General features: G+C 50.3%; 1 protein-coding gene across 5 annotated transcripts in view; it reads left to right on the top strand.

Annotated features, from left to right (window-relative positions):
• The window catches only part of Ziz (dedicator of cytokinesis protein Ziz), a 168,183-nt gene that overhangs the window by 66,979 nt on the left and 86,192 nt on the right, over positions 1-15,012 (top strand). For all 5 annotated transcript variants that reach the window (XM_089545897.1, XM_089545898.1, XM_089545894.1 and 2 more), the window contains exon 2: positions 902-1,018. In XM_089545897.1, the coding sequence (XP_089402023.1) occupies positions 902-1,018 (117 nt within the window). The remainder of the gene's footprint in view (positions 1-901; positions 1,019-15,012) is intronic.

The raw sequence follows: 15,012 nt of genomic DNA on the forward strand, positions 1-15,012 counted from the left end.
AGACGCGGTGATTCTGAAGCGTTTTTGTTTTGGGTTTGCGCAATATCTTGGCACTGCTGCATTTGCCTTTGCGTTGTACCCGCTGAAGGAGATGGAGGATCCTGGGGATATTGGAGAGATTTAGAATAGGGGGACCCTATCAATTACGGGGATAAGGGAATAACGGGTCGCCAGTGCGCATGCGCTGAACAATAACGCCCTTGCGGTTATTACACACCTTTAGCATACCGGATACGGTATTACCGTCACCGGAGTACCGGGAACCCGCGCGCCGTTAATACGCATGCTCAAATTTCCTTAAGTGCGCCAGATGGCGCCACCGGCCGCTGAGCGCACCTGCCACATCGGGACCAATCAGCGTGTGCGCACTGGCGGTGGGCGGCCTCCAGATATTCCGGTAAAGGAAACAGTAACACGGTACACGTATGATAAAGGTGTCTTTTGTTCTGCGCACGCCCCGCCGTGGTGGCTCAGTGGTTACGGCGCTCGGCTACTGACCCGAAAGACGCGCGTTCGATCGGCCGCGGCGGCCGAATTTCGATGGAGGCGAAATCCTAGAGGCCCGTGTGCTGTGCGATGTCAGTGCACGTTAAAGAACACCAGGTGGTCGAAATTTCCGGAGCCCTCCACTACGGCGTCCCTCATAACCTGAGTTGCTTTGGGACGTTAAACCCCATTAACCAATAACCAGTGTTCTGCGCACGCGGCCCCGCTATACCCCTATCTCCTTAATCGATAGGGTCCCCCAATTCTAGAACTCCCTATTCATCTCTTGTCGCCGCTTGCTCTCTCGATCTGTCTTTTTGGCCGCTTTATTTCGAGATGCCGGTCATGTTCGACAGTGTCGGTAGGATGCACCTGTGTGCCGCTCTCACGCTCTGCTCCCTCCCTCTCGACGCAGGTGCGGCACCAGCTGGTGGAGCCCCTGGACTACGAGCAGTTCGTGTCCAAGAACAAGACCATCCTGCACAATGACCCCCAGCGGGAGATGCTCTTCTTTCCCCCCGACGACATCTCGGTGAGTGCGAATGCTGTCGTCGTCTTCGGGCCATGTGCGAATGCTTGAATGCAATTATCTTGTAAGTCGGTTCTCGGTGTGACGCTTGTTGGCTACGCTGGGCGTCCTTCCAGTATGAAAGGAAAGAGCCATGGTTTGCGCATAAAAGACGGATTTTTAGGCTATTTCCCTGATCAATTTGAAAATACCTTTTTTGTATTACACGCGGCAAAAGGAAAACTACGGTAGAGAGAGGGCAGACGTTTCTTGCAGACACAAAGTGAACAAAGGAGAGGGAAGCCTCAGGGTGCTTGACAACGTTTCGACTATACAAGACTTGTCTGCGTCTGGGCGTAGACTATAGTTATAGATAGCGATAAGAACTATGCCAAGTTGTCACGCATGATTGTGGAATAATCAGTAACTGAATGCTCAAATTATTTTTCCTTTCTTATTTTAGGGGCTTGTGCAATCTGTGTCAAAGTAATACGGAGCACGGTTCGGCTTCGTGATTTTTCCCTCGCTTTCCGTAGAGGGAATCGGGAACTTTGTATGTGCGTTTACTCGCAGGCGCGCGAGTGGCACCTACTTGCGCAAGGATCAAAACACTGGTCAGTGTTTGTTTGTTTGTTTTTTCCCTAGGAAACGCGAGAGAACGATTTTGACCGCCGATGCGCGCTACATACTATTCTGGCCTCGACCGTATATGCCTTTGTCATAGGTGGAGAGTTCGAGGGGTTTGATCATAAAACGGGTACTTGGAGTAGCATCCCTGGATGTCAGCCTTCGGAAGTTTGAGGATGACAGTACCTCTCATCTTCAGTAGGCTCTCTCCGTTACAAAGGCTCGTGGTATCAGACAAGTGTACATTGCGATACTCCGTCTCGTGGGGCTGCTTTCCGAAGCGCGCAGTGTCTTGTATGCCTTCTTTTAGCAGCTTGTTTTCGAGGAGCACACTTGTGTAGCCTGCGGCATTTGTTTAGACAACCTATACATTTCACATGAACCAACGAACTATTACGACTATTACAAACTGTCACAAACTATTAGTATTTCAAACTGTTTGAAATTATCTCGACGAGCGTAGCAGTGCCGCGTGGAGTTGGAGTCAAGCAGCTTGGCAAGCGCCGGCAAGCACACTTTCAGTACTGAAGCCTTAGACTCAGAAACCGATCTGGAGAATTAGATTGCAGCATTATGATTATTTATCAATCCTTGCACAGTCTCGAATCTTAATCTACGAATTTCAAGTCAAGACGTACGCATGAGCTAGACTTCGTTTTCAGAAGTAGCAAAATTTCCGCACTTTTTGCCAGGGTAAGCCAGGTGTATTGGTAAATGTTTGGGGACGGGTGGAGGGGGGAGGGGGTAGCGTGACCATGCCAATTTATTGGCCTTAAGGTGAACGATACCCATCGGGTCGTTGTCCTATAGCCGCGTGCGCACGGTGCCAGTGGAACCCGCGCGGTCGACCCACATTATCGAGTGTGTATACAGCGCGTATCGACCACCGCATCACGGCGCACACCTCGCCAAACAGTCTCCGTTCCATCGGCTTCAGCTTTATCACATTCCGTGCCCCGTGCGAGGCCGGTGAACGCTGTATACGCTCGCCTTACCGTAAACAGTAGCCCCGCCGTCGTTCTTAAGATGCGCCGCGCGTCTTGCATTAGATAACCGACGCACGGACAGACAAGCGGCTCGATGCAGTGCACACTTTATAGTGTAGTCTGCTCTTGTCTGCGTCGCTTCGACACGTTGGCGAGAGATTCTGACGAACCTGAACGCAAAGGAAAACGATAGCATTGTTTCGGGATCTCCCCCGTCTTCAGCACCTTTAAAAGCCTGGAGGAGTACGTTGCCTGCCTTTTTTGTTTTTGTTTTCTTTATTTTTGTTCGCTGCTAGCTTTGGAGCCGGAGCGGAGGCAATGGCGTCCCTACGTGTTCTGGCAAGTTCAACGCCCTCAAAGAGACCGTCGCGGGTTCGGGGTATTACCCGAGTCCACGCGTGGAGCTACTTGACACCACTGTGCGTGCGAACCGAGGCTTCGATTTTTTTTTTCTTCTTCTTCTTCAGAGCGTCTCCGCTGCCGCAGCGCTCTGTTGTCCCGATACGATTGTGTATAGGCCCGCGTGTATACGGGAAATGGGTGCAGTGTTGTCCGTATCGGAACATCCAGTATAGCGCACAGGGAGCGAACGGTGGATAACGAGAAATATATCACGCAGTATAAATCCTTCTTAAACCGGACCGTGGTGGAACCAGTTTCGTGGGAGCTCGCGTGTACCGATACGACAGATGCGTACGCGACGTATTCACCTATACGGGCTTGTGCCGTTTGTTCTCTTTGCTCATTTTTTCCCCCATTCTTAAACATCATCTACTGGAGGGTTCAGCCATTGGCGCTTCTTTTTCTCATTTACTTTATTACTTTTACTGTTATTTATGCACAGCCTTCTGTGTTGCTTCTACTGCGCGCGCGGTTGCACGAGAGTGGCCGTTCGTTGTTTGAAATTTACTTCTTCCGTGTGCCTGCCTTGTTCGCGTCGTTCGACTTCAGTCAGGCGACGCGAAATCTAGGGCCTCCCTGTCGAAAGCTTATTGGCTTCGCTGTAATTGATTTCCACTCCGCTGTCCGAGAGCAGCTCGTGCACGCCAGAAAAGTAGGTTTACCGCGTTCCCAATTTGAACGCGCGTGCGCGCAATGCGCTCCCGTGCATCGTCGCCTGGGCGAAACGGCGGGCTATTTAGTGCACTGTATCCGAAGTGAGTACACAAAGCGAAGGTCGTTAAGTGTGTCAACTCGTGGTCTGAGATAAGCAGATACGCTGTATACGGTACTGCGAAGAAGATAGCGGTCCTTGATTCAAGGCGTATACGGCAGTTAAGAAACTGACAAAAAAAGACGACACCAATCAGGATGGATGCTTCTTCCCCTTCTTTACACGTTTTGCGCTGTTTTTTTTTTGTTTATGCTTTGGCAGGTCTGGTATCAGCGAGCTGCGCAAGTAGTTACGGGGGGTTTACAACCCAGCATTTCTTGCGGCTTTTCAGAAGAAAAACAGGCCAGATTTATTAAGCCGTTTTGCGAATCGAGGTGGTTTGCGCTATCGTTTCGCCATTTGAACCATCGTGCTTGCCCAGGACTTTTAGCCTGGGAACTACCTGAAAGGGGGAAAAAAGTAGCAGAAAATGTGAAACAAAAAAAAAAGATATTTACACAGCAGGAGAGATGGTCCAAATTAATATAGGGGGGGGGGGGGTTCGATGGGGGCGAAACGCAAGAGGCACCCGTGGGCTGTGCGATGTCAGTAAGATCTCCAGGTGCTCGAAATTATTCCGGAGTCCTCCACTACGGATCATGTTGAGGAATGAGAACATGACTAAGGGATATATGGAAGTATAGATTTACCGAGCGAGATATGCCTTAAAAGTGCAGTTCTAGTTACAGGGAAGGGGATAACCAGCGAGGCACCAGCATAGATATAGGAAGGTCGGCGACAGGGTTGTGCTCTGCCCCTGCTACTGTACTATAGAAAGGAGGCTGAATCAAGTATGGTAGATTATAAGTTATTACCTTTTATCCGATCGACAGGGTGAGGTGACGGAGCAGCGCCTTGCAGGTGTAATGTGGGCAAGTGTTGTTGCATCGTTAGCTGACAGCGGTGGAGATTTTCAACTGCTCGCGGAGTTTTAGCGTAGATAGATAGGATTAAATAGAGTTCAATGAAACTGCTTGTCAGGCGGTCGCATTGCAGGGTCGTCATAAATCCAGGGTAAAAGGGTGCAAATGTATGTCGAGAGGTGGAATAACAAGATGTGTGTACACAGAGAAACATAATCATTTTGTCGAAACAAATGTGAGGATAAGGAGTTTTTCTTTGTGTGAAAAAAAAAATACAGTTCACCGCTGTGAGAAAAAACGACTACTGAAGAGCACAAACTAGACGCAGACATTTAATATCAACAAATGAGAATACGCTAACGGAGAGTCAGAGGTGCAGAGGCAGGTTATTGGGAAAACGCGATGGAGAGACAGCATGCTGTTTGCCTGTATTGGACGGCGAGTAACCAAATCGGCAACCTTTTTTGTGGCAGCTCAGGACGCGATGCCCCTCCCTCTGAAGCTCGATCAGCCTGCCCTACAGAACGCGGAGTTATGTGTGTAAATTCTTTCAGATCGATGATCCCTGCATAGGATGTAGAAAGTTTTAGTGAAACATTTCAGCATGTTTTCTTAGGATTCCTCATTATCCATTCTAGTGTAATGCGCCCCGGTAGTTGGCCTTCTTGATGAGACCGCGTGTGTCAAGGGGCAGTGCAGAAAAACGTGAATGCATTCGCGGTAGAAAATTGCAAAGATGTCTGTAGAATCGACTGCGTAATGGGAGGCAAGGCCCTCAGTGGAGGTATAGACTCCGTTACTTTGGTTGTATTTTCGGTTAAAGTAATGAAATATCTGGCACCTAATTTCTCGGAACCACGGGTTCTGAACATGAAAAAGACATGCTCGCTGGCACCCGCGACCGCCTTGTCTCGTAGTACCGTCTTTGTCAGAAGTAACCAGGCTACATGGTTTGCTTCTAGCTTGTATAGTGGAGCCCTTGTGGCTTTCCTAAAGATCAAAAGGTGTTGGAAGGTAATAAGACATCTAGTCCTTACCTTTCATTACCATTTCAGCTTCAGGGAAGCCACTGTACGAGCTAGAAGCAAACCATGCAGCCTGGTTAAAGGCTGTACGTGTTCGTTCTTTCCGTCTTTTAAGCCAGAAATGACGCTGCGTCACCTGTCGTGGGCGACAGAAAGCGAGGTGAACATTGCGAGCCCAATTCTTGCGCACTTACGCAAGAGTGGAGCTCGATAAAACCTCTAGGCTCGTTTTCTTTGAGATTAATTTTATCGAGACTGGCGCAGATGCCTTTTTGAAGCTAGCCATATCGTAGCTTCAGTGGTCACCGTATACATTTGCTTTCCGAATGTTGTCATTTGATTAACCATGCTAATTATATTGCTCTGGGTCGTTTATATATATCTGGGTCGTTTGGCGTTGCGTCAGTATTGATGCTTATAGGGCGTTCGTTGTCTGTCCATCGGTATTTTTAATGGAGCGGTATTTTCTGGGCGCCGCTTCAGTCTGTCCTTTGAAGCGACTTGTGCCTAATCGTTTCCTTGCTTTCCGCATTAGCTAGAGTTTTATCGACCACGAAGTTCGGCGGGCCTTCAGTCAGGCTGGGCGAACCGTTCCGTGAAAGTTCTGCGTGTGCAACTTTCATCTGGATGTTTTTGCTGGTCTGCAGAGCACGACGGCGCGGTATCAAATCCCGACCACGGCGGCCGCGTTTCGATTGGGGCGAACCGCGAAAGACGCCCGTGCGCTGTGCGATGTCAGCGCACGTTACAGATCCCCAGGGGGTCGAAATTATTCCGGAGACCTCCATTACGGCACCTCTTTCTCTTTTTTTTCTTTTCACTCTCGCCTTCCTCTGTTTCCTCGCGGTGCAGTTGAGGTGTCCACCGAGAAGTGAGACGGCTGCTGCGAGCAGACGATGAAGGCGAGCAAACGATGAAGGCGAGCAAACGATCTCGCTGACAGACGGGTGACGCAGACGACACCGCTGTGCGTTGGGCCAAAGAGCCCCAACAGCCCCTGCGAAAACATGTGACTTCCGGCACACTTATTATTCAGCTCGTATAGCGTGGGCCTCTGTGCCACATGCGCCTGCTGAGTGGCGTGTGCTGGTGAATGTGAACGTGCGCGGTTCACAATCCCGCAGTTTTCGTTTGGCCCGCCCGGGTAGCCTCGGTTCGTTGCGGCACAGCGTCCAGCATAATTTGCGTGCTTGAAATTCTGAAAGCTGCGGTATGGCCATTTCTAACGAGCAAATAAGGACGAAATAAAACCAGGCCCCTAACTGTGAAAGTTTAAAAAGTTATCCGTTAGACTTCATTTATAGCACGATTCACATTTCTGACGTTCGTCATCACTGGTACTCCTGTACCGCAAAAGCGATGATTGAACCTCAGAGGGTCTATTTTAAAGTTTTACTGGAGGGGTTCGCAGAACACACTTCGCACATTTCTGGTGTGGTGTGAAGCTTTAGAATAGTTTCTTCTAACAGTCGGCCGCAACGTTAAGGAGGAGACTTTATGAATCCCTACAGAACTGTGCTTTCCCGTTTGGCGCGTGATGTGACTAGAAGCGCATTTTGCGCAACGGCTGACCAATTGTGAGTCGAGGCGGCCGTTCTTCCCTCATGGTGGCGGGTGTAGTGCGGGCGCCAGCAGTTTGTGGGATGCCAGATCCGTGGAAAATCCGTATTGTCGCGCACAGTGGGCACTTTTTTTTATTATTATTGAACACTACTGTCAACCCTCTCACGCGGATCCTTGCAGTCATTACAGCGCGAGAGAGAGAATTTGCAGACATTATTCGTGCACGTATACGCCATGGTTAAGAAGTTAAAGAGACGAGACGTTGCGCATTTCTCGCTGTTTTCATCGGCATATCCAGGGACATTGGGGCGTTAGAGGGACTGGGCGGTTGTGCTCTTCCCCTTCCATTCCCACTACTCCCGCCAGAGCTGCTGGAAGGATACACCAACACTTTACTATATATATACAATGTTCTGGCACTGGTGGAGCAACTGCTACTTTGATAGGCGCCGCAGCCGGAGCTCCCAGATAACACTAACAGCGGGACACAGCTGCCTGGAGGATCCGGTAGTTAAACTAGCCGTTTGCGTCACCGGAAAACGTCGCCGAGACGCTGGGTATGCTGGCAGAGCGTGTGCGCTGGAGTTAACAGGCGCTGAGCTTCGAGCGTGTGTGCTGTCGCAACCATGCTGTCGCACTGCCGTCCTCTGCTTTGGCGTTCGATATAAATGTGTAGCACGCTTATCAGCGGCACCATGCATGCAAGCCTCGTGACTCCCAACAGCAAACCGTTTACGACGTCTTGATGTTGTTTGGGGGCAGCTCTGCTAATGCAGCTGCCGTCCCACGTCGGCGTGCTCGCCTTCTGCTTCCTATTTCAAATGCAGTAGAGGCAGGACGCTTTCACTAATGGCGCCACTGAATTAGTGCGCATTTTGCGGAATAACGCCGGTGGACACTTCTTCAAGGCCGGGCCAACGCGAACAAAACGCCCAAACGCACGCATGGCATATGCACTTTCGGCAGTGAACACTAGACGCGGATGTGGTGGGTTGGGACTCATTCGATGGCGGGTCGCCTCCTTTTTGGTACAAAATATTGTCCGCGCATTTGTTCCGTGCTTCCTCTTTACACGGGGCTCCAAGCACACATAACGCGAAATTTGGGAATGCTAGCAGAATGAGTCCTTGTGTGCGCTCGTGTGCGTTCGTCTGGCAGCTCGCATCACGTATGCCGCCATCGAGGAGAGCTCCGTGGGGCGAGAGAGAGACGCTTAGCTTTTTCCTGTTGGCGTCACCGAGCTCGAAGCGGAGCCAGCGGAGTGCACGCCGATTTTCGCGCCACCGTTTCGGTGGTCTGTCCCGCCTTTTTTTAACCGCGTCGGGGAAAACTCTCGCGAGTAAGTTCCTTTCCCGCAGCGAAGTATAAGCGTTGCTGTCGGCGACGTCGCTCGCGCGTGCCGGCGTGCTGCAACGCGGTGAGCCATAACTGTGCCGATCGGAGTAGGCCGCGGGGTGCGCTTGTATAGACAAACGTACACACGCCCCCGAGGCGTCGTCGTCGTCAAGACTGGAGGGTCACCGATCCTGGAATGGGTCAGTCGATGCCCGTGGGGTCCCGCGCGTGGCCGACATTTGAACGCTTCGGGATGGGGCGTGACATTGGGCGAAATTGCCCCCCGACACGTTCTAGAATGTCCCACGGAGGAGAAAAGGCGGTGAGAAGGAAAAAACGTCGTCGCGGGCAGAGTTAGTTTGAAGCAAGGAGTGAACACGAGTAGCAAGGACACTATAGTAGCAAGTGGGCGTAGCTGAGATGGCTTCTCTGCAGCACACAGCGAGTATGCCGTGGCTAGATAATAGAGTTTTAGTTCCACCGTACGGTAAACGCGGCAGCTACGGCGGCTGCGGCGGCCGTACGACAAATGTGGCAAGCCTGGCAACAGTAGCAACGGCAACGCGTTGCCGTATTTACCGGACGGCTGCCCGGCTACGCTAAAACTGGCTATCAATGGAAATACTTGACGTCAGGCTGGTCAGAAGGCGCCAGGACGAGACAGCATGGAGAAGATCGACAGCGGGACGGTTATGTTTCGTTCTTAATTCAGCCTTATTGGCCGACGTCATTTCCAACCATCGAGTCCAATAGCAAGTTATCTAGGAATATTTGAGTCTGCGTGTTTTTTTTATTTTTTTTGGTAAACAGTTTTTCACGGTGCGTGCCAGCGCAGTAAACAGGACCGTCAGCACTTTTGTCTTTATCGATGCTTAGCATCGGTGAATAGCGCTACCAGCTTTTTTTTTTTGTGCGCCTTCCTTAAAAAAAAAAAAAACTTTGCGGGTATACCTTGTGACCCTCTTCCTGCCCTAAAATTACGCGTAGTGCATTAAAACATGGCCGCCAAGATCGCGTAGCCATGCGCAAGCCTGCCGGTGTAGGGGCGACGCACTGCGTATAGTTCCGTCGGCGGAACTATGCATGGGTTTTGTCTTTATAGAGCACCGTATACAACTAATATTCGTTAGCATATGTGGATGGAGGCGCTCAACCGGCATATGCTACCAAGGTATTTTTTCTGTGGGTCAGTAAGGGCGCTCGGCTACTGATCCGGAGGACCCGGTTTGAGTCCCGGCCGCGGCGGCCACGTTTCAGTGGAGGGGAAAAGCAAAAGGCGTGCTGTGCGATGTCAACGCACGGTGAAGAACTGCAGACGGTCTAAACGAATCCGCGCCGCTCCATTACGACGTCCTTCAAAGCCCAAATGTGTGGCTTCGGGACGCTAAACCCCGCAGTCGACACTGATAGGGGCGCCGCGGACCCCGAAGCCTATAGCGATAAGAAGTTTGCGCGTAATCGGCAGCTCAGGAGAAGAGGTTGCGTGTCCAATGTCTTTTAGACAGTTTCGCTATCAGTGTCGCCGTGTCCCGGGCGGTGAAATTGAGCGTCAGGGCGTGCTTTGAAGTGTTAGCCCCGGCCGAAACGGAGGTGAACCCGTCGGCTATTTGCAATCGGCCTTCTCTTTTTACCGCTGCCTTTCAGGGGCAATGTTGATAACCTTCGTCGTGACCAACACACGGGTGGAGCAGTTCCAACCTGTTCACTTATTAGTGGATAGACGGATTGAGTCATACACAGTGGTCACAGCACTTGAGTCACTGACGTGCATGGGAAATCTGACCTTTCTCTCGGGCCCAGTTCTTTTTTGTTTTTTGTTTGTTACTGCAACAGCTACAGATAGGCCGATATAATGCGCTTCCCTGTATTTTATTTCTTGACCTCGATGATGTTTTTTTTAATTATTATTATCACTGATAACGCACGTTGCATATGTGATATAACGTAACCTTGACTAAGGTGATGAAGGGACTGCAGCGCGCCTTTTCCTGCACTTCTTGTCCGACTGGTGTCGCCCTTCGCTTAATTGCTGTAGCACCGCCGCTATCGCCGGCATCGGCTGGTCGGCGTGCGGGGACCGAGATAGTGCATAGGGAGCAGAATCGGATCACGAGAATCGTCGCATTATGTATACCGGTTCTGAGCACCGCGGCACGACGCGTGTTCGTATATCAGTGAAGAGCGGGATGTGCGCGTATATTCTGTACACCTCTTATAACTGCGAATCGTGCAGCGTTTAGGTGCAGATAAGCGCACCCCTTGCTTCGTGACCCTACGGACTGGCGCGCGGAAGTGCTGGCTGGCGTAATTACTCTTGGTCTTCGCTACTACGCTGCATCTTTGATCTCTCGGCTTGGACACAAGGCCGCCCTCCGGTTTTCCGCTGCCGTGCGCGAGGTATAGCCGTGTATGCCCGGTGCAGGCGATCGATATTGACCATTATCTACTCATCGGCAAGGTTGCTCTTGTTGCGAGGGATGCCCCACAGCGCAGCCATTGTTTGCCTTTGCACATCAAGTTGCGAAGGCCGTACGCCTCTGGCATTTAGGTCGCGTGGCGCTGCTGTGCTGCTCAGAATTTCGGAACCTGGAGTTTGATCGCTCCTCCCCGAGTATACTTTGTCACCATCGATATCTGCGGTATCTATACTATCCGGGGTGTTTAGTAATCTTCTCTGTTTTGTTTATTTGTTTAGAGAGGTAGAAGTACAACCCGGTTTTTGGATTCAAGCTGGGCGTGTCGGTCCATGATTGTAGAAAGAAAACCAGCGCAAAGGACGGAGTCAAGAGAACAGGAACACAGGACGACGCTGGACTATCGACTATCGTTAGTCTAGCGTCGTCCTGTGTCCCTGTTCTGTGTCTCCGTCCTTTGCGCTGGTTTTCGTTCTACAACCAGTTTTTGGAGTGTGCCGTTTAGCGCAGCTATAGTTGAGACCCCGCCATTCTTGTCCGTAGAGTGTGCGAGCTGTGTACCGTGGGGCGAAGAAGACGAGCTAGAACTGCACCTGCGTGCTTTTTGGCGCACTGTTTTAAGACCATTGCCCTGCTCGGATGTAATCGCGTCCGGAGGAGCAAAATCTGGGCGTTTTAAAGAAAGTTCTGTGTTCAGTTCTCTCGATATATGACTATATGACCGCTCTTAAGCACCGTCTTATTAACCGCCGCGACGGCCATATTTCGGTGGAGGCGTGATGTAAACACAGTGCACCTCAATGTCAATGCACCGTAAAGAACCGGTGTGGAAGTTGCAGTCCGGAGCCCTCCGCTACGTCGTCCTCATAGCCCATTTGTCGTTTCTGGATGTTAAACCCCACGTACTACATATTCCACCGCACTATTGTATTGAGACTTCGCTGTCTGTCACAAACTGCGTTTCCGTCAGTTTTTTAGTACAACCAAATCTCTTTAGTCGCGCAGTCTCTTGCATGTGCTGCTTGCAATAATATAACCGAAATTATTTGCTTAAAATTTAAGCTGGGAACCCTTAGAAGTGCTTTTAGTGCAATATGTTTTTTTTTGTTTTTTTTTTGTCGAGGATCACCCAGCAACTGTGAAACGGATGAAACGGAGTTTCGGAAGCGTACATCAGTGAACGTTAGTGCTTGGAGTGTACCGTTATATGGACAGTTGTGTAACTGCAGATCTCTAGCTGAAGTTAGCTCCTCGCGCTGTCGCTCAGCGTTTGCCCGTACTTCGTTTTCACTTCGTATAACATGCAGGTGACGTAGGCCCTGCACATGTTTCCATTCCCAAGACGGCACGTCAGCAGCTGCTAGGTGTCGCATATCGCGTTTGTGCGTTGCGCGCTTATTCCTTCTCAAGGGTACGCGTAATGTTTGACATTTGGGAGCTTCTTTTGTAGCTTGAACGACATGCCAGTCAAGTCTCCTTCCTTGTCCTGTGTCCACTCTGTTTTCTCACTATGATCTCGCTGCTCCAAATTGTCGTCAGGCAGATAGAATTCGATGATTTTAGCCGAGCCGAATGCTTGAAACTTGCAGGTAAAACATGCGAAATCTTTTTGCGCTAGGATTTGAAATGGTGATGTAATCGCCGACTAAAGGGGCATCGGCGTTCAGCCTTCTCTGCACTGCACAGTGACAGGCAGAGACCCCAGTGGTGACGTCACGTACGGCGGCGCTAAGTTTCCAGCGAAGAAGCGGTTGTTTCAAGGATGAAAAAGAATGCCGTCGAAGGCGAAGCTCATGAAGCATTGCTTGGCGGCATCGGAAGAAGCATGGCAGCATGTAGACGAAGGCAGTGGACATCTGAAGTGTAGACAGTTATGACGTCACCACGAGTTTCCCTACAGTTATCCAACGCAGTGAGGAGAAGCCTGAAAATGGTCGTGGTTTTAATCGGTGATTGCGTTGCCATTTTAAATGCTAGCGCGAAACTTTTTTGTACGCATTACCAAGAAGCTTCGTAGGTTCGAATTCTCGAATAACCTCGAATTGTAAAAAAAAAACATTTCACCTTCCCTTTATGCCCTGCCTTTAAGGGCATGTCGCAGCATCGGTTCCTCTTGCCCACGCTGGCATGGACACTCTTCTTTCACGGTGACAATCATTATGTGAAAGATCACGCGACATGTAAAGCCCCACTTTGGTACCAAGCCATACGAACGTGTCTGCGCGGCGTAGCGGTAGCGTGTCTCTCTCGCAACCTGAGCGTCAGGGGTCGTCGATGCGCCGCTGGTACAGCTGGCGCCATCTATGGGAGCTTCTTGTAGTCGACTAGTCGTAATTTTTCCGTCACGCCGACGGCTACGCTGACACCGGCTTTTCTGCGACACTGGGCATTTACGCTTTCGCGTAAAAATAGCGACGCGTCGCGGTGGCTCAGTGGTTACGGCGCTCGGCTGCTGACCCGAAAGACGCGGGTTCGATCCCGGCCGCGGCGGCCGAATTTCGATGAAGGCGAAATTCTAGAGGCCCGTGTACTCCGTGTACAATAGGCCCGTGTACAATGTCAGTGCACGTTCAAGAACCCCAGGTGGTCGAAATTGCCGAAATTACGGCGTCCCTCATAGCCTGAGTTGCTTTGGGACGTTAAACCCCAATAAACCAAACCAAACCAAAGGCTCAGATAAGTCAAGCGTTGTTGATAGCTGAGAACAAAATACTTATGCTGATAACACTCCGTCGATTATATCGTTAAAACGCGATAACATTTATGACCCTATCACAGGGCCGAGTGTGGCGGAACCGATACACGAGCACTAAGCGGGCTGCGTCTCGTCGCGATCGAAATCAGCATGTGGGAGGAATTCATCTGCAAGCTCTGTTCTCCAGTCGTTGCGAGGGAGTGTTGAAGGGATGTTGACCCTGGCCAATTCCTTCCCCTTCAATAGCGACATCTGATTGTCATTCCGCTGGTGGCATTTTCAGAGCTGCAGTCTTCGAAATAAGGCTAGAAATAGTGCCCGGAGGCTTTAGTTTTAACGATGTCATTCTTGAATTTTGCGTAATTCCTTTTTTCAGATAGCTAGGTATATTTTCACAAAAATTACTAAAATCCAGAAATGAAAAAGGAGATTTTGCTGAACAGCGAATAATTTTTTCACCCTGAAAAAATTACTCGGTGTCCAGCAAAATCATTTTTTTTTATTACAGGATTTTAGTCATTTTTTTTTTTTTTAGAAGCGCTGTAATGGCGACTTTCGGGTTGAGGGCAGTGAAACTTTGTTTTGCTTTGATCATCGTGCACACCGGAACATGCGGCTCCAAAAGCCGAAATTTCGCTACACCTCCCCCCTTTTTTTTCTGTCTGCTGCAGTAGCTAAAGTTTCTGGTTCGAGCTGTGCCTTTTTTCTGCCAAAGTTGGAGCGTCTGCTACCAAAAGCCTTTTTTTTTTGTGTGCTCTGCTTTATACGCTGCTATAAGAAGACTATTGTAAGTCCCTCCACTGCGATTGCCTCATCGTTTCCGAGCGCAGCACTGTTTCGACGGGGACGAGATGCATCGTTGAAATAGCAGCGCGGCGAATGCTGCTCAGATACGACAACGCGAAGCGTGGTTGTGACGCAGTCGACCGATGCGAAGCCTTTTTTGAACTGGTAAAGGAACGATACGGTGGGGCTGTCTTTTGATAAACATTGTAACAAATGTCGGGTGACGAGCGGGCAAAGCGGTTTTGTTTTCCCGCTCGTCTCTTGTTCCCCGCGTTTTCCACTTCGTCGTAGCTTTCGGTTGTTTCCTTTGATTGATCGGCAGACTCGCCATTTCGCCTTGGTCGCCAAAGGAATGACGTCACGAAAATGACGTCGCGACGCCGCCGTTTCGCAGGGAGGGGGTTGGGGGCAGAGAGAGAGGGGGGAGGGGTTTAAGTGGCTGAATGTCTCGGGGACCGCATATGTAAGTTTATTCGCCGGGCAGCCTCATTTTCGCGCAAAAAATCGCCAGTAGTGTTCGTGATGGGTAATTTATCAGCCTTGCGTAGCTTCTTGCTTTCGTTTAGTCATC

The sequence above is a fragment of the Amblyomma mixtum genome, chromosome 5, assembly GCF_055824585.1.
Source record: "Amblyomma mixtum isolate Tamu chromosome 5, ASM5582458v1, whole genome shotgun sequence".
In the NCBI taxonomy this organism is placed as follows: domain Eukaryota; kingdom Metazoa; phylum Arthropoda; class Arachnida; order Ixodida; family Ixodidae; genus Amblyomma; species Amblyomma mixtum.